Here is a 19,852-nt window from a genome sequence, read left to right as displayed (position 1 = left end):
CACTGAGAGCACAGGTTCCTCATTGGTACATTCTGTGGCCACAGTGAAGGTAGAGAGAAACAAAATGAGAAATGGCACAAACAATGGCATTTATTTCTGGACCATATTAAAAAATTGAAACAAAGGAATGAAAAGAACAAACCACCAGACCCAAGTACTATCAAAGATGACTTTTATTACAAGTGACTTGCAGAAACTGACCAGCAGTTTAATGTTTCTGAAATTGTCCAGTCAGCAGTGTCCACACTGCAGCCTGGAGCTCCTGGTTCCTCAGGCTGTAGATGAAGGGGTTCAGTACTGGAGGAACAACTGAGTACAGAACTGACACCAACAGATCCAGGAGTGGGGAGGAGACTGAAAGGGGCTTCAGGTAGGCAAATGCTGCAGAGGTGATAAACAGGGAGACCACGGTCAGGTGAGGGAGGCAGGTGGAAAAGGCTTTGTGCCGTCCCTGCTCAGAGGGGATCCTCAGCACAGCCCTGAAGATCTGCACATAGGAGAAAACAATGAACACAAAACAGCCAAATGCTAAAGCGGTAGTGAAAACAGAAACCCCAAGTTCCCTGAGGTAGGATTTGGAGCAGGAGAGCTTGAGGATGTGTGGGATTTCACAGAAGAACTGGCCCAGGGCATTGCCATGGCACAGGGGCAGGGAAAATGTATTGGCTGTGTGCAGAAGAGCATTGAGAAAGGCACTGGCCCAGGCAGCTGCTGCCATGTGGGCACAAGCTCTGCTGCCCAGGAGGGTCCCGTAGTGCAGGGGTTTGCAGATGGACACGTAGCGGTCGTAGCACATGACGGTCAGGAGGGAAAATTCTGTTGACATAAAGAAAAGAAAAAAGAAAACCTGTGCTGCACATGCTGAGTAGGAGATGGTGCTGGTGTTCCAGAGGGAATTGTGCATGGCTTTGGGGACAGTGGTGCAGATGGAGCCCAGGTCGCTGAGGGCCAGGTTGAGCAGGAAGAAGAACATGGGCGTGTGCAGGTGGTGGCCGCAGGCTACGGCGCTGATGATGAGGCCGTTGCCCAGGAGGGCAGCCAGGGAGATGCCCAGCAAGAGGCAGAAGTGCAGGAGCTGCAGCTGCCGCGTGTCTGCCAATGCCAGCAGGAGGAAGTGCCTGATGGAGCTGCTGTTGGACATTTGCTGTGTCTGGGCATTTCAACCTGCAGAAGGAGGAAAGACAGGGCAATGGAGGGGAGATTTCTCACAGAAAAGTCAAAGCCCTTTCTCACAGACCCTTTCCTGCCACTGAACACCTCCTCCTTGTCTATGTCTAGGGGACCTTCCTTCACCTTGGTTGCTGGAGCCCTGATTTCTGCTGGCCAATGTTGTGTCAGGAGCTGGACCTTCAGCTGCAGGACACCTGGGAGTCAGCCCTTACCCCCAATCAGTGCAGGGGAACAGTGAGGGCAGGGGCCAGTCCTGCTATTGGGACTTGGATAAAGAATGTTCAGCTAAGGCAGAGGAGCTGCCTGGGTGAAGGGCTGGGGATGACAGAAGGCAGAACGAGAGATTCTGCTGCACTGTGGAAGAACAGAGAGTCCAGGGAGGCAGGAGGGTTGTCTGAGGCTTAGTGCAGACTGAGAGGAGCTGCTCTATCCCTCTCTCCTCTTCCAGCTGCCCTGGACTTGCACCTTTCTGAAATCCACTCCCGTGTTAGCCTGGACAGCCAGGAGACATTGCTGAGAGCAGAGGGATGCCTGGCACAGAAAGTGGCTCCTGCCTTTCCCAGAGTCAGGAGAGTGGGCTCATTGCCAGCCTCCCAGGCTGCCCTGCCCAGAGCTCCCCGGGCACAGGGAGCTGGGACACCCCATTGCTGTGCTCAGCCTGCACAGGAGGAGCCCAAGGGCTGGGCCTGGCCCTGCAGCTGGAACTGCCATTCCAGAGAGCCCCTCAGCAATGCCAGCAGCACCTGGGCAAGGCAAGGGGAGAGAGAGCCAGGCCTGAGGAAAAGCCTTTCCCTGCCCAGCCCTGCCCAGCCCCTGCCAGGCAGCAGCAGGGCAGGACAGTGGCCCTCAGGCCCTGGTCAGCAGGGCATGAATGGGCACATGGCCGGAGAGATGCCCTTCATCTCTGGGGCTGCTCTGCCGGCCCAGGAGGGACTGAGGGCCCCGAGCCCCCGGGCTGAGGGCTGTGCTGGCTGCGAGGGGACACAAGAGCTGTGCTGCTCAGGGCAGTGTCTGCCCTGCAGGGCAGGCCCGGCAGGTGCCACATCTGCCCTGCAGCAGGGCTGCCCTCAGCACTGCCTCCCTGCCTCCCTGCCCACGGCTCTGCTGCTGGAGCTGTCCCAGCCCCAGCTGCTCCTGTGGCCCCGGGCTCCTTCCCTGCCAGAGCTGCCAGAGCCCAGCCCAGCCCCTGGGCCAGCCCTGCCCTGCAGCTGCTCGGCCCTGCAGGGATTAAAGAATAGCTCCCCCAGCCTGGGCACCATGGAAAGGTGATGCTGCATGGATCTGGAGGCTGGGCAGCTGCAGGCACTTGCTGAGGTGCCCAGGAATCCTCAGGGTGATGGTTTAAGAGTCTCAGCCCCTGCTCTCCTATGCACAGCTGAGGTTCCATTGCCACCCAGCTGTGCCAGGGAAAAGTGGGAGCACAGATTCAGGAAAGCAGAGACCCAAGAATAAACTCCTGCCCTGAATGAGCTCATGACAAGTCCCCTCAGAAGGGGAGCCCTGCTCTGCAGCACATCCTCCTCCTCCTCCTCTTCCTCCTCCTCCTCCGCCTCCTCCTGTGCCACAGAGAAACTGGGAGAGTCCTCCTGACACATCCCCCAGACTCTGGGGTGTGCTGGCTTCAGGAGATCCCTCCAGGAGCACAGGGGACATTGCCCTGCACCCACACACTCACCATGCACAGGGATGTGAAGATCTTTCCCCAGGTGAAGTCTCAGCTCAATGTCTTCCCAATCCTGATTGCCTTCAGCCTATCTCTGCCTGGCTCCTGTCCCCTCAGTGCCTGCAGGCAGAGCCCTCAGCTCTGCTGGGCTGGGAGAGGAGCTGGCCCTGGAAGAACTGTTCCTTTAAAGCTCAGCAGCACAGACACAGCACAAGGACTTTAATGAGTCTCTTGGGGATTTGGTGTTGTTTACATCAAAATCAGTCCCTTAGATTGTCTTCAAAAAACTTCTCAAGAACTCAAAATTAAATTGAAATTCTGAAGTTCCTTGAAGTTTTAATGGGTCCCACTGAGGGACACGACTGGGAAAGTGTCTCCAGGTTCCAGTTAGAGCAGAATCCTGGAGGCAGTGATGACAGCTGGGGACAAACAAGGCCAAGGTGTCTCTGGTGCTGAGCAAAGCTGGATGTGTTTGAGGAATGCCAAGGGCCAAGGCCTGAGCCCCAGGGCCTGGCCAGGCAGATGCTGTCCCTCCCTCCTTGCTCAGGGCTCTTGCCGGGATGGGCACTGGCATGTGGGGATGTGCAATGCCAAGGGCAGGAGCATGGGGCGGCCCCTGCCAGGCTGCTGAGCAGGGACAAGGAGGCCATGAGGCCCCAGGCCTGCAAGGGTCACTTGTCTCCTGCTCCTGCCTCAGGCCCAGGCCCAGCAGCCATGGCCAAAGTGCTGCCCAAGTTGGCTCTGGCAGGGCTGTCTTGCAGCTGCTGCCCATGCCTGTGCCCTGTGCAGCCCAGGCTGTCCTACGGTGTCCCTGCCCTGCGCCTCTGTCCCTGCAGGCTGTCGGCATCCCCCGGCTGCCCCACCTGGCTGGGCCCTTCCTTTGCTGACAGCTCTGCCTCCTGCCTGCCTCTGCCTGCCCACACAAAGCCTTGCGCTGACCCAGACTCCTTCTGGGGGATGTGTTGCACCACAGCCCTGCCCTGGAAGGGAAATTCCTTTCTCTTTGGGTCCAGTCTGGCCCTCTGTATCTGCCCTTTGCATTAATTCTTTCTTTCTCTGTCTGTTTTCTACTATGTCACAAGGATCCACCATCTCTGAAACCACCCTTCAATCCCTCTCAGGCCTCTCCTCTGCTGTCCTCAGTCTCCACCCCACTGAGCACAGAGCTCCTCTGTCCCTGTACAGTGTTCATGTGCTTGAGGCCTCCAAACCCCACATTGGAAATCTCTGGGTCCTCTCCTAGGTGTTGGCAAAATAAAACCTTCTGCTCATAGTCTAAGGAAATCACCTCAGGACAAGACCAGTCACACCTGTGTGTCCTGGCTGCTTTTGCCATGGTGCAATCCTTGGATAGATAGATTTTTTTAGGCCCAATTCCAGATTTGCCCATGGGCACTTTGATGTGAACAATGATTCTTTTCCATAGGAAGGAAAGCAGAGGCCCTGTGTTTCAGGGGCAGATGAGCAGCAGCCACCAAGGGCCAAGGCAAGCCAGACCTTTATGGAATAGCAGCTTGTGCCTGAGAAAATTCCTTGCATACACAGAATTTGGGAGGTAGAATACAAGTTTTGGCCACTGGTCCCTTGATGAAAAGGCTGTTTCCTTTCCATCTGAAGGAAAGCAGAGAGCCCCAGGGTTTGATGGTAGATGAGAAGCAGCCCTTGGGAGGCCAAGCCAGCCAAACTTGTCTCTCCTGGCAGCTTTTGGTTGGGAGCTATCCTTGGATATATGGAATTTAGGGGACAAATCTCAAATTTGGCCACGGCCCTGGGACAAGAAGACTGTTCCATTTCCATTGGAAGGAAGGCAGAGAGCCCCAGTATTTCAGGGGTAGATGACAGGTGGCCATCAGAGCCCACAACACCAGCGAGAGCTGGCAGGTTTTGTCTGGGAGAAACCTTTCATATAGTGAACATTTTAGGAAGAGTAGCAATTTTGGCCGTGGAGGAATAAGAAGATTCTTTTCCATAGGAAGGAAAGCACAGAGCCCCAGTGCTTCAGGGGCTGATGAGCTGCAGGCACCAGAGACCAAGGCCAGCCAGACCTGTCTGTAATGGCAGCTTCTGTGTAGGAGCCATCATTGGATATAGGACTTTTGGAGGAGGAATCCCAATTTCAGCCATGAGCACCTGGAGAAGCAGGATGGTTCTTTTCCCTTAGGATGGAAAGGGCAGAGCCCCAGTGTTTCAGGGCAGAATAGAGGCAACCACCAGAAGCCAAGGCCAGCCAGACCTGTCTGTACTGGGAGATCTTGTCTAGGAGAAAAAACCCTTGTATGTAGGAATTTTGGAGGACAAGTACCAGTTTTGGCCATGGGTGCCTGTGCCGGAGGGATTGTTCTTTTCCATAGGAAGGAAAGCACAGAGCCCCAGTGTTTGAAGGCAGGTGAGACCCAGCTCTCAGGAAGACAAGGTCAGCCAGACTTGTTGGTAATGGCAGCTTTTGTCTGGGAGCAATCCCTGGATATTGGGAATTTTGGAGAGGGAATCCCATTTTGGCCATGGATGCATGAATGAGAAGGGCAGTTCTTTTCCATTTGAAGGTCAGCTCAGAGCCCCAGGGTTTCAGGGGTACATGAGAAGAGACCCTCAACATGCCAAGGGCAGTTCAGCCAGTCAGGCCAAGCCAACCAGACCTGTTCCCTTGGATCCATGGGGCCCTGCAGGGTCACAGTGGTAGTGTCATATTGGATCCTTGGTTCTATGAGGCCCAGATGTGTCACATTGGCCTCTTGTTTCCATGGGGCTCCAGAGTGTCACAACGGACCCTTGGTTCCATGGGGACTCACAATGTCAGAAGGGTCTCCTTGGTTCCATGAGGCCCTGCAGAGCCCCTGGATTCAACAAGGCCTCCAAGCATCATCATGGACTCCAGGATCCCATGAGGCCCCAAAATGTCCCAATGGACCTTTGGTTCCATGGGGTCCTGCACTGTTCCATGGATCCTTAGTTCCATGGGGACCTGGAGTGTCACAATGGACTCCTTGGTTCCATGGTGCCACAGTGTGACAGCTGCCCCTTGGCCTGCCAAGACTCCATAGTGTCACAATGGTTCCTTGCTTCCATGAGGCCTTGCAGTATCACAATGGTCTCCATGATCCCACAAGGCCCTCAAGTGCCACAATGGCCCTCTGGTTCCAAAAGGCCTCCAAGTCTAAAAATGGCCTCCATGGTTCCATGAGGCCCTGCCGTGCCACAATGGCCCTCTGGTTCCACAAGGCCTCCAAGTCTAAAAATGGCCTCCATGGTTCCATGAGGCCCTGCCGTGTCACAATGGACCTTTGGTTCCATGATGCCCCAGAGTGTCACAATGGTATCCTTGGTTCCACGGTGTCAGAATGGACCCTTCATCCCATGGACACCCACAGTGTTCCCTGCAGTCCCCTTGATTCCACCAGGCCCTGCCATGCTTTAATGGCCCCTTGGTTCCAGTGGGTCCCAAAGTGTCAGAACAGTCTCCATTGCTCCATGAGGCCCTGCAATGTCACTGTGCTCCCCTTGGTTCCACAGGGTCCCACAGTGGAACAATGGACTCCTGGTTCCATGGGGTTCCTCAGTCCCAATGGTCTCCTTGGATCCGCAGTGTCACAGTGGCCGTTGGCTCCATGTGGCCACACTGTGTCACAATGGCTCATGATTCCATGAGGCCACACAGTTTAACAAGGGACCCACCCTTGGTTCCATGAGGCCTTGCTGTGTCACAATGGACTTCTGGTTCCAGGAGCTCTCACACTGCCAGCAGCAGTCTCCTTGGTTCTGCAGTGTCACCATGGACCCTTTGTTCCATGAGGTTCTGCAGTAGAACATGGTCACCTTGGTTCTGTGAGGTTCAGTAGTGTCACAATGGATCCATGGCTCCACCAGGCCTTGTTGTGTCACAATGGCTCCTTGGTTCCAAGAGGTTTCTCAGGGTCACAATGGTTTCCTTGGATCTGCAGTATCACAATGGACCATTGGTTCAATATGGCCCCAGTGTGCCAAAATGGATTTTGGTTCCATGGGTGTCCTGGGTTGACTATATGATGCTTTTATCCCCAGTCGTCTCGTCCTGTTATGCTGAATAATAAGTTTTGCACCTTTAAGACTTGTTGCAAAGAGTGAAGAGGGGAGAGAAGTGCACAGTTTTTTTTCCAGACACTGCTCTCACTCCTCCACATTCCTGCTCCTAGACTGTGTTGACTGCAAATAAACAGACAGCGAGACAGAGCTCTTTTTTATCTTTAGTTAGTTTAGCTAGCTGAAGCAAAGAAGTTCTCTGGACTGTAGTTTTTTCCCTTTTCTTTAGACCTCGTGAAACCTGCTCTAAACTGAACACCCAGCAGAGCACCAGCAGCTGCACCTGTAGCCCACCAGGCCAGCCCTGGGCCGTGGCATTTCCAGCACCGGAAAGACTAATCAGAGACTAAATGAGCTGAGCTGCAACCCGGGGAAGGGACTTTCTCAGTTTGTCATCTCTTTTAAAGCAGCAAAAAGTTTTATTAATCAATATATTTTAAGTTTTATTGTTTAATAAACAGTTTTCTTCCACTCTTCTCCAAAAAAGTATTTTCTCCTGGACCGGTTGGAGGGAAGAGCCGATTAAATTTACTTTCCTAACGGAGCCCCTTTAGAGATTCTCTCCCAAATTTGCTCTAAACCAAAACAATGGGGTTCTGCTGTGTCACAATGGACCCTTTGTTCCATGAGATAGCACAGTGCCACAGCTGACTCCATGGTTCTGTGAGGCCCCGCTGTCACCAAATCTCTGAAATATCAGAATAAGGCTCCATAACACTCATTTGCTATTAAAGACGGCATCATTTATTCAGGCCTAAGGTCTGGTGTGGGATAACACCAAAACTTACATGGATATGTAATTCTACCAGTGTGTTGCTTATATACAGTCACTAAATGTGAATTACAATTTACCCATTTCCATAAAACTCATGCCAAGTTCCCAGATTCACTCCTTGTTTTCTCTACCCCTGCACCCTTGAGCCAGATGTCTTCTTCTTCTCTTCCAAGCGTCCTTGCTGGGAAAGCAGCCCCTGCATGCCTTGTTCCTGTGCTGAAAGTTCCCAGGCAGGGTAAAAATGGAAGGAACCCTTTTGGTATCAGCCCAAGGCTTTGTGTGGGCAGGCAGAGGCAGGCAGGAGGCAGAGCTGTCAGCAAAGGAAGGGCCCAGCCAGGTGGGGCAGCCGGGGGATGCCGACAGCCTGCAGGGACAGAGGCGCAGGGCAGGGACACCGTAGGACAGCCTGGGCTGCACAGGGCACAGGCATGGGCAGCAGCTGCAAGACAGCCCTGCCAGAGCCAACTTGGGCAGCACTTTGGCCATGGCTGCTGGGCCTGGGCCTGAGGCAGGAGCAGGAGACAAGTGACCCTTGCAGGCCTGGGGCCTCATGGCCTCCTTGTCCCTGCTCAGCAGCCTGGCAGGGGCCGCCCCATGCTCCTGCCCTTGGCATTGCACATCCCCACATGCCAGTGCCCATCCCGGCAAGAGCCCTGAGCAAGGAGGGAGGGACAGCATCTGCCTGGCCAGGCCCTGGGGCTCAGGCCTTGGCCCTTGGCATTCCTCAAACACATCCAGCTTTGCTCAGCACCAGAGACACCTTGGCCTTGTTTGTCCCCAGCTGTCATCACTGCCTCCAGGGTTCTGCTCTAACTGGAACCTGGGGACACTTTCATGTGAATTGTGACCATTGGGAGCATGTGTCCCATTAGTGCGACCCATTAAAAGTACAAGAAACTTTGAATCTGATTTTGAGTTTTTGAGAAGTTCTTTGAGCTTATTCTGAGGACTGAGTCTGATGCAAAGAGCACCAAAGCCCCAGAGGGTCATTACAGTCCTTGTGCTGTGTCTGTGCTGCTGAGCTGGGCCGGGCTCCTGGCCCAGAGGCAGCTCCTTGCAAGGGCAGTGCTGCAGAGAGACACCTCTGGCCAGGAGCAGCTCCTGTGCACAGCCCAGCAGGGCTGGGGCACTGCCAGGGCCCCTCAGGGACACCAGCAGGGCACAGACAGAGCTCACAGGGGCTCAGCACTGGCAGGGGCTCTGGGATGTCCCTGCCAGTGGGGCTGTGTCACAGCAGCTCCTCTGTGGCTGTGTCATGGAGGCATAGAGCAGCTGTGATGTCAGAAAGAGGCTGTGTGACAGCACAGAGTTGATTGTGTGAGGTCACAGATTGGGCTGTGACATCACTGAGTTTGTTGTGTGAGGTCATTAAGCAGCTATGGTATCATAAAGAGGACTGTGTGACATCACAGAGCAGGGTATGACATCATGGCATGGCTGTATGACATCATAGAGGGGGCTGTGAGGTCAAAGTATGTGCTGTGACATTACAGAGTGGCATCATGACATCACAGAGGGGGTTTTGTGACATCACTGAGGGAGTTGTGATATCACAGAGCTGGCTGTGATGTCATAGAGTAGGGTATGAGGCCATCGAGAACATTCTGCCATCATAGAGTGTGGAACTGGGGCATCAGAGAGTGGGTTGTGACATCACTGGGTGACTGAGTAACATCACAGAGCAGGCTGTGACATCACAGTACCGATTGTGAAACCATAGGGTGACTTTGTGACATCACAGAGACTTCTGTGACATCACAGAGCAGCTGTATCACATCATAGGGTGGCATCCCAGAGTTGGCTCTGTGACATCACAGGGGGCTGTGTGACATCACAGATGGCTGTGTGACATCACAGGGTCTGTGTGACATCCCAGGGGCTGTGTGAGGTCACTGGGGAGGTCACTCTGCCCCGGCCCCCCTCACAGTTCCCCCCAGAGCAGTCCAACCCTGCTCGTGCACAGCGGGGTCCCCTGTCCCCCCGGGTCCCCCCGCCCCTGGCGCCGCAGCCTCCCCCAGAGGATGTTCCACGAGATCGACCCCAGAGCCTGACACGGGGACGGGGGGCCGGGGCCCTGGGTGTGGCACAGGGGGACAGGGACCCCCCGGCAGCGTCCCCGTGTCCCCCAGGGCCAGAGCCTGGGCCAGGGCTCCTTCACCCTGGTACCAAGGAGGCCTTTGGAGCGCTGAAAAAATCCCCGGCAAGGATCAGCAAAAACCAGATTTAATATTCAGCGGCAGCACTACAAAGTTCCTTGGCAAGAGTCACTCTGCTCCTGACTGGACACTTCAGGCGCACCAAGGAAACAAAGCAATAACAAAACCAAACCAAATCCAGGCAATCAAACCAGAAATGAACCAAGAACTGTCCTTGTGTGTGTGTGATACAAGGACAGTGAGGGCAAGGATAAAAGGAATATGGCCCAAAAGCTCAAACTTAACAGGACTGAAATTATACCTTAACCTTAACTGATACCTTCAACTTCACAATTTAGCAAAAGAACAGAGCATAACAGCATTTAACCTAACTTATAACCTATGACTTTGCAATTTAACAGAGGAATAAAACTTAAAAATGTTTAACTTAGCTTATAACTTATATTAAACATAACAACTTAGGAAAAGAACAACTCTTAGCAGCATTTAACTTCACTGAGACCTCATGACTTAACCTCACTTACAGACCTGACTGACTCAGCTACCCAAGGCACTCCAACCCCTCAGAGAGCAGCATTTCTGCCACATTTTCCCAGCACAGGCACTCCTGTGTGCACACAGACACAAAGAGTCACTGGAGGGCACCTGTGAGCAATTCCCCTGAGGGCAGGAAATGCTCCCTGTGGATCCTTTGGCATCTCCCCAGAGGGTGAAGGGTTGAGCCTGGAGGAGTGGGGGGATCGGCCCAGGCTCTGTGCTTGTTCAGGATCCCCGAGTGCAGCAAATGGGAGAGTCCCCGGCTGGGAGAGGCCCCGCTCAGAGGGAGTCGCTGGCCCAGGAGAGCTCCAAGGGCTCCTTTTGGAGCGCTGTTTGTAGGGCCCCAAGAGAGGGGCTTCAGTCCCAGCAATGGCTCATCCTGGCCGCACTGGGCACCAACAGCTTTCTTTGGCAGTGTGAGAACAGGGACGTTGTGCCACTGAGGGAACAAAACCAGTTCCCAGGGCTGCTGCTACAGAAAGCAGGAGCTGGTTGGGCAGCAGCAGTGCCTGGAGCAGACAGTGTTTGTGATGAGCTGCAGAGGAGCTGAGCCCAGGGGCTGTTGGCCAAGGCCGAGGCCCAAGGAGCATTTCTCAGCTGGCAGGGCGGCCTGAGAAGGGGAGGGGGGAATGCAGCAGCACAGGACCCATGGAACCAAGGGAGCATTGTGACACTGTGGGGCTCTGTGAGACCAAGGGACCATTGTGATATTGTGGGGCCTCATGGAATCACAGAGACCATTGTGACACTCAGGGGATTCATGGGATCATGGAGACCATTGTGACACTGTGAGGCCCCATGGAATAAGCAAAGCATTGTAACACTCTGAGGCCTCATGGAACCAGTGAGACCATTGTGACCCTGGGGGTCCCCACAGAACCAAGAGCACTGCTGTGATACTGTGGGGCCTCATGAAACCAAGAGGCCTTTATGACACTGCAGGGCTGCATGGAACCATAGGTCCATTGTGACTTTGCAGGGCCTCATGTCATTAGTGGTCCATTGTGACACTAAGAAACCAAGAGGGACCATTGTGACACTGCAGGTCTTCATGAAAACAAAGCTCCAGGGTGCCACATGAGGGGCCTCCTGTCATCAATGGTCCGTTGTGACACTGTGAAGCCAAAGGAGACCATTGTGACACTGCAAACCCCCAGGCTCCAAAGGTCCACTGTTGCATTGCAGGGCTCATGGAATCAAGGCACCATTGTGACACTGGGGCACCATAAAACCACGGGAACATGGAACAGCTCTGGCTGGTTTGGCCTCCCATGGACTGCCTGACTGGTCCAGATGACCTTGGCATGTTGAGGGTATCTTCTCATCTGCTGCTGAAGCTCTGGGGCTCCATGCTTTCCTTCCTATGGAACTCTCCTTCTCCTCCAGACACCCATGGTCAGAATTGGGATTTCACTGCCCATGTTCCTTATATCCAGGGATTGCTCCAATAGGAATATTGCTAGGACAAGGCTGTGTAGCAGTGGTTTCAGAAGGGTCACCTCCAATCTGGTCCCAAAACATTGAGGAAGGCTCCGTGCTCTCCTTCTTATGGGAAAGAATTGTCCTGCCTCTCCAGGTGCCCATGACCGAGACTGGGCTTCCACCTCCAGAATTCCCTAAATCCAAAGACTGCTCCCAGGCAAAATCTGACATTAATGACAAGTCTAGCTGGTCTTGGCCTAGTGAAGCTCTCCAAATACTGGGGCTCTGTGCTTGCCTTCCTATGAAAAAGAACTGTCCTCCTTGTTGAGGTGCCCATGGCCAGAATCTGAATTTCACCTCCAACATTTCCTTACTGTGAGAGACTGGAGGAGATGGTTGGCTCAAAACATTTCATGTGTGGGGGGAGGAAAGGGCAGGTCCAGCCTTGCCCTGCCCTGGAAGCCCAGCCCTGCCCTGCCCTGGAACCCCAATCCCCCCAGAGCCTCTATCCCAGCCCAGCAGTGGCTGCCAGTCCCTGGCACAGCACAGGCAATGCTCCACAGCCACCTCTGCAGCCCCCAGCCCAGCTCCTGAGGGACCAAATGAGCCCAAGCCCCACCTGGGGGAAGGGCCCAGGAAGACCAAGGGGTAGTGAAGACTGACCACAAGGCAAGCACACATCTTGACCCAACCTCCTCTTGGAATTTCCATCTGAACACTGCTGGAATGCAGGAGTTGGTAGCTCTGTGTGTGCCTCTCTGTATCTTTTTTGCCTTTCTCTCTTTCTGTGTATTCTTCTTCTGTTTCTGTGCTCCTGCGAATTTTGATTAACATTAAATTAAACAGGCTTGGAGTTTGTGAAGTTGAATGGGCCAAGTCAATGCTTTCAGAAGTATTTTTTGTTGATTGAATGTCTGTCGTAGTTTGACATGAGAAGAATTTCAAAAAGTAATACAAAACTTTTTGTGTAATGGAAAAGCTGTTAAACTACTAAGATACCGAACACGCCTCTGTGAAACACAAATGTTAAAGATGAAAAAACCCAGGAACCTCCTCTTTCTTTTCCAGTCAACAAAGAAGTAGTGAGCCCTGGCCCCAGCCCCCATCTCAACCAAACCAAACCAAACCAAACCAAACCAAGCAACCCTGCCGTGGGCTGAGCCCCTTCCCTCCTCTCCAGGCTGCCACTGGCCCCATTCTGACCAAACCAAACCCCAACAACTCCCAAACAGGAAAACAAAAGAGGCTACAAAACCCCAACCAGAACAAAGCCAGCCAAAGCTGTTAAAATCTCACCATCAAGTCCCTACCCCGCAACACAGCTCAAACCAAAAACCTCTACAACCTGCAACCCATACAAAATAACCCTTCAACTAAAATTAAACACAAAAAACCCCAAAAACCAACCATAAAACCAATCCTAACACAACCCAACCACAACTTCCACCACAAGTTACTGGCAGGTCAGGTGTTAACTCTTTCAATACTTCAATCTTCCCTCAAGTAAAAGAAAAAAACAAAATACAAGCATACAAAAAAAAAACCCCATAAAGCCATCAAAGTCAGTAAAGAAGAAATGAAATCCCAAATAAAAAAGTACAAAAAAATACCTTAATCTTAACACTAAAATCCTCTTATAAACTATAAAAAAACTCTTTTTCATTATAACACAGAAAACTATAAAAAATCAAAATACTCAAATTAATATCAAATAAAACCCTCCATGCTAAAATAAACAAATGTTAAAATAACTGTAATTTCCTCAAAATTTTAAAAAGAAAAAAAAAGCAATCCACTATCCCCAAGAGAATATCTCTATCTCCAGAGATAAAAATAATTTTAAAAGTAAATAATAAAAACTTTTACCTTTAAAGTATTAATCTTTTAAAACAATACCCCATAAGTCGACATGGCCCATCAACGAGCTGTAAAAAAGCTTGTAGCAATAAAACCGACCTCCCAATAACAAAGTTCCCCAGACAACTGTTATCCATGACAAAATTAAGAACCACAAAAAACCTATATTTTCCTCTTGTAAAAAAATTTCCATAACCTTAACAAGAAAAACTTCCCTCCCAAGGTAAACTAAAAAAATACTATTCTAGAAATAGTAAACTAACTAGAAATTTTAAATTTACTTTCTTTAGATTGTCAGTAAAACAAAAGAAATTTGCAAAGAAAAAAAAAAGTGTTCCAAAGAGTTTACTTTAATTCTTACTACCTTTGTACTTTTATTTACTTTTAGTAAAATTTTCTTTCTTTATACCCTTTTCAAAATTTTAGGCCTACTTTACCTTTCTCATAATCCTATCTCACAACAAAAATATACATAAATAATTAACTGACACTAAAACCCACCACACTCATCAATCCATTAATTAAGAAATCCATTAATTAAGAAAAATCTTAAATTAACAAACCAAAACCACTACAATGCCATAATAAACCTTATGCCAAAGTTTCTCTGATTTTCTAAAGTTCCCAGGAAAGGCTGTTTTGTTCTTTTGAGCTCCTGAGAAACTCTTCTGGTGTTTCTCCAGTGCATCTAACTGAGAGTACACAAACAGCTGTAATTCCTTTTAAATGTCTCCTTGAGAGAATTTTTTACTGGATGGGAGTCAGGCCTTGTGTGTCCCTGCTTGGCCCAGCCCAGGCAGGGCTTTCCCAGCCACATTCCACACTCCATTGCCCAGCTGGAGCCGCTGGTGCCTCTGAGTTGTGCTGCCCCAGCCCCAGGGACGCTCGCCTTGTCTGCCCATTCCCCCACGGTCTCTGGGCAGGGATGGCCTCACTGGGGGCTGCTGACATCCTCAGCAACTTGGAGGCTGCTGCTGAATTTCCCTGCTCCAGAGGCTTGTTCAGCCTTCAGCTCTTCAGTGCAGGAATTCAGTGTCCCAGCACTCATTAACATTCAGAACACCTTAACAAGCCAAGCCTCTGGGAATCATTTGATTTAAGTTATCAAAACTTTTGTGGTTAATTCAACAAATTTCAGAAGTGTGTTCAAACTGAATATATTCTATTTAAAAAGACAGTGAGAAAACAGTTTTTAGGCCCTGTTTAGTTTTTTTTCCCCCGTTAATAAATTGATATGTGCAATCTCCAATTGACATTGAATCCAAGTACCTCCTCATGCAGTTTGAACAGATATGAAAATCAAGACCCTTCATGGCTGACAGTCAGTCAGACTCTGTCCCTACCCCCACCCCACCATTTCCCCCATCCAAACCCTGGCACTCAGAGCAGCCTTGTGCAAATCTGAGCTCCCTCCAGCCCAGGCTGCACCTGCAGCTTTCAGCTCCTTGGCTCCAACTCCCACCTGCTTTCCTTGGAGAAGGACCTGCCGGAGACACAGAGGGATGTTCATTTCTTGTCAGCCAACAAAGCCAAGGGAAGGCACAGCTCCATCAAATGCCAAAGTCATTCCTCTGCTGGATATTAAATCCACTTTCCACAGCAGACAGTCTCAGAGCAATGGAAAACACCTTCTGTGCCCAGCACAGATCCCAAGGTCCCCCCAAACCCTCCCTCCCCCGATTCTGCCCAGATTTGCTCTTTGCACACACGAGTCACACACTGAGGTTACGAGCTCTCTCCGTGCCCAGAGGGAGGGAAAAAGAGAAAGGGGATGAAGAGCCCTCCTGTGCAGAACCAAGGTCCAAGTGCCCCTGGCGTGGGAGCCACAACTCACCAGGTTTGTGTCCTTTGGGCTCAGGGACTGGTGACACTCAGAGGCACAGGAAGGTTCCTTGCCAACAAACAAAAGTTGAACATTTGAACAGTTTCATAACAATCACAGCTCATCCCTCAGCTCTCTGAGATGTCCCAGCAGCATCTAACATGTCCCCCATCTCCAAGGGATTTCCAGACAGGAACAGTTTTAGACAAAGACATAAGAAAAGGTAATTCTGTGATAGATATAAACACAATTAAGATGTTAAATAATGTGATATTTTTTGAACTTCAGAAGGATTGGGCAACTCCCTGCAGCTCAAAGCATGAAACCAGTCAGTTGAGAGGCGCTTGAATGACCAGAGAACATCTGGAAGAGAAAATCTAAGAGCAGCAGGAAGGACACATTTCCAGCTAGTCAAGTGAAGAGTTGTCCTTAATAAACATGGCCATTTAAACAGGAGAGCTGGAAACACCTGAAGGAAGAGGGAGAGGAAGTAATACACTGAATATTGATGACACAAGTCCACAGGAAGATCAGTATTTCTTCTCCTTCTGCCATCAGGACACTTCCAGGAAATCCCTGTTCCTGGTAGGAAAACGTTGCCATCTTTTGAAAGTACTCAAGTGAGTCAGATAATAAAGATTTGTTTGTATATTATGAAGCTAACAGGTATTAGCACCTGTGCCCCTTTCCAGGCAGACATCAGCTGTGTGCCCATGAACAGGCAGGGCCACTTGTGCCCTGAGGTGCCAAGCTGGGATTGGATCTCTCAGAAAGCACCTGAGGGAGAGCAGAGCACCTTGCAAGCTGCAGGTCCCTGACAGCCCCTCCTAATGCAGTTGGAACAGATATGAAAATCAAGACTGTTATAAGTTGCGGTGAGGAACCAACCACCGACAAGTGAGTCCAAATAAAATGTAATTTATTAATTGATAAAGCAAGCGAAAATAGGCAGATTACAGCGCTGGGTGAAGCCAACAAAAGGCTTGCACCCACCCGGGAGCGCTGGGTGTAGCCGGGGAGTCACCGCTCCACCATCGGCCCACATCACTCGGCAGTTCAGTCCTCCCTTTTTATCTGTTGTTGTTGGGTGTCCTTCCGGTATTCTCTGTGTCTGCGCCGAGAGTTGCTAGGGGCTCTTATTCTGCCTTCTGGTGGTCGACTGGACGAAGGCTCCCGTCCTCTTCCTCGAGGTCTTACAATAGCCTTTACCATAGCTAGGCACATAGTTACATATACTCACACATTGCTTATTTAGCCTTTCAACATATTAGCTTCTGACAGTTTGCGGTTTAAGCCTTATGACAGTTATTTTGCAATATATTAGCCCGTTATATTCATCTTGCAACATATTAGCTGGTTACATCTATCCTTGTGGTTTTTTCTATTATTACTTTCCCATTTTTATAGTCTTTTTAGCAACTTGGTGAACAAACTAAGACATTAACTCATTACAATTCCCCCTTTTCCTTTTACCAATTTTGTTCATCAAATCGTTTTAATGCAAGTTGACTCAAGGTGGCTTCCTCTCCCAATTCTAGATTTTCTATCGGTTCATATTTGGTCCTGATTAAAAGGAGATGGGCTGCCTCTAACCTTCCTTTCACTATTTTAAGTATTTTATTAAATATGCAGGGTCCAAAAGTTAGCCCAAGAATTATCATAATTGCTGGTCCTGCTATTGTAGAGAGTAGGGTGGTTAACCATGGGGATTGATTGAACTAATACTCAAACCATCCTTGTTGGGCCTCTCTTTCTCTCTTCCTTTGTGCCAGCCTTTCCCTCAATTCAGCCACTGAGTCTCGGACCACTCCGGTATGGTCCGCGTAAAAACAACACTCTTCTCTTAGAGCGGCACACAGCCCTCCTTGCTGCATGAACAGGAGGCCTAACCCTCCCTTGTCTGTTCTCCAAGGTGACTTCTGAAAGTGAAGAGAGAGATTTTTCAAGGAAGGAAATTGATTTCTCTATTCTCTGTAGATCCTCATCAATGGTCATCTGTAGTTGGGAGAGCCCTTGCTGTTGAGTTGCAAGGGCTGAGACACCTGTGGCTGCACCGGTAGCACCTAAACCGAGCAGCATAGCTATGGTTATTCCCGTTATTACCTCCCTTTTTTGAACTCGATCTGCTTCTTCTAAGGGGTGATACATCTCCTCTTCCTTGTGGTACAGGACCTTTGGGACCATTAAGACTTGAATACAAAAGTCCTTAGCATTATTGAATTTATCAAGGAATATACAGGGGCTTACCCCAGATTGCTGGCAAACCCACATTCCTGATGTGGCCGGAATTGCCCATTTATAGTTCTTACTCTTAGGCATGATAAATTCCGTGCAGAAATTGCCCATCCACCTTGCTGAAGTTGCATTACCGAAACATTTGCCTTGGCCTGTGACCTGACTTAGGGTAATTCCTGTCCAGGGAGTGTCCCACCTGCACTGGTGTGGATTCTCTGGTGTTGAGTAGTTAAAGGGGATATTGAGGGCGATACCTTCATAAAAGGGGGGCTTCACATCATAACATAGCCAGCATGATTTCGTAAGGTTTGGTTTAGATTGATTCAGTGATAAAAAGGTAGCATTTAATACATTAAGAAACGGATCATATAAAGCTGAAGTCTCTAAAGGATTATTAAAAGTAACATTGTGACTAGCCATGGCTCCCTTTTTGGGCCCACCTGTTGTAACAATTGGATTGGGTCCAATTGGTCAGGGTACCGATGGTAAAAGTCGGACAATTTGTATGTTCACCCAAATATCATGAAAGGTGCGAACAAATACCGACCATACTCTTCCCATGGCCCAACTCTTATGGGTTGGTTGCAGAATTGCCATAGTATAAGCCGTGCAAGTGTGCTTTCTCCCATCCTGGGGCGTATATATCTGTTTGCTACTATCAAACAGTGGTTTGCGACAGCCACGGGGAGCGTACTTGACTTGCAGGAACTTATCAGGTTGCTGTGGTTGCCATCTATTACTTGTTACAATGGTCTCACAACCCCAATATCCGCAGTACCCGTACCCAGGATAATTACAGTAACTTTTGCCTGGGTTAGAAGCAGGACACCAATACGTTTGGTGCAGTGCTTGTTCTCCTAAACGAGGAAATCCCAGTCGCAGGGGAAAAATGTCTTTTAATCTAAATTCAAAAGATGGGGTGTCTGATGTAATAGTTTCTTTGATAACATTTTCGTCTGAGAGGTGGCATAGAACCCACTTAAATGGCTGGTAAGGGTAGTATTCTGTATCAGTTTGCCCCCTGTTGATTAATCCTAAAAATAAGATCACATAGAAATAACATTGCCACTTGGATTTCATTATTGTAAGATTCCTGATCTGCTCGATGATTGGCTGCTTTCCTTAAAAAACTGGGATATATGGGTTGTGGGAGCGTTCGAGGTTCCAGTCCTGCAAACAAAGCCCTTATAATAGATTTAAGTATACCTTATATCTACTTGAATTAGATGTTCTCCCCCCCCATCTATATTTTTAGTTACTTATTCCTAAATCCCCTATCACAGATTTGCCAAAGAGGATGGGATCCTACCTTAAAGATTTTACATACTCTTTGATTTCCCTGGGGAGCTGTCCTTTGGATTCCCGGAGTGTGTTAGTCCTCAAGGGAACTTCAGTATTCGAGAGGCAGTAAGCACGCCCCACCGTGGGTCGCAGGTCCCTTTGCCTTTTCCTCTCTGCCTCACCCGTCGATCCGGTTGCATCGGGCCACGGGGTGAACCATCTTCTCGGCAGCAGAGGTATTTGCTCAGGGATCCCTTTTGTTCTTGCCTTTCTCGATACAGTTCCCAAGTTCTATCCTTTTCCAAAGGAGAACTGCAATAATACCGGGCATCCATTTCCTGCAGTATTTCTTTTTTACAAAGGGAGTGGGTTTACTAGCATGAGAACAACATGCCTCTGAATTTAGACCCCTTAGTAACGATTCCCTATTGCCTGTAAAATTCATATCTTATCCACTCCCCAAAAGCTCCCCTAATCTTAGAATGGTTTCTGTCAATTCCCCTTTTAGCACCCTCTATAAATACCAGCCAGAGGTCTTTCTCGGCGGTATTGGACCCACCACCACCATTTTTGGCAAATCCCGCAAACAAAAGCATACAAAAGGATAACATTCCCACCCCTCAATTCTGCAATATATAGTACAATCCTTTGTCATTGAGTCTAGCATCCATAATTTTTTGTTGGTCTTCAGGAATAAACCCGTAGGCGACATTGGCGCCAATATTCGTTCTCGGCATACCACTTAATGCTAAGTACAGAATGAGGATAAGGCACAAATACATTTTTATCACACTCAAAAGTGACTATATGCAATTTTTTTTACAATAAGCTAAAAGAGTAACATATGTGCAGGTTTCGCTGGCGTTGACTGCCCGGTA

At 49.8% G+C, this 19,852-nt stretch overlaps 1 protein-coding gene across 1 annotated transcript; it reads right to left on the bottom strand.

Moving 5' to 3' along the window:
* Positions 1-208: 208 nt before the first annotated feature.
* LOC129131830 (olfactory receptor 14J1-like) lies at positions 209-19,194 on the bottom strand. The gene is made up of 2 exons (XM_054650823.2): positions 19,157-19,194; positions 209-1,007 (listed from the first exon to the last, which is right to left on the bottom strand). The coding sequence occupies exons 1-2, from the start codon at positions 19,192-19,194 to the stop codon at positions 209-211; spliced, it is 837 nt and encodes a 278-aa protein (XP_054506798.2).
* Positions 19,195-19,852: the final 658 nt, after the last annotated feature.

The sequence above is a fragment of the Agelaius phoeniceus genome, chromosome 33 (genome assembly GCF_051311805.1).
Source record: "Agelaius phoeniceus isolate bAgePho1 chromosome 33, bAgePho1.hap1, whole genome shotgun sequence".
Classification (NCBI taxonomy): domain Eukaryota; kingdom Metazoa; phylum Chordata; class Aves; order Passeriformes; family Icteridae; genus Agelaius; species Agelaius phoeniceus.
The sequence above is the reverse complement of the archived record's forward strand: the minus strand, read 5'-3'. Positions and strand labels throughout refer to the sequence as shown.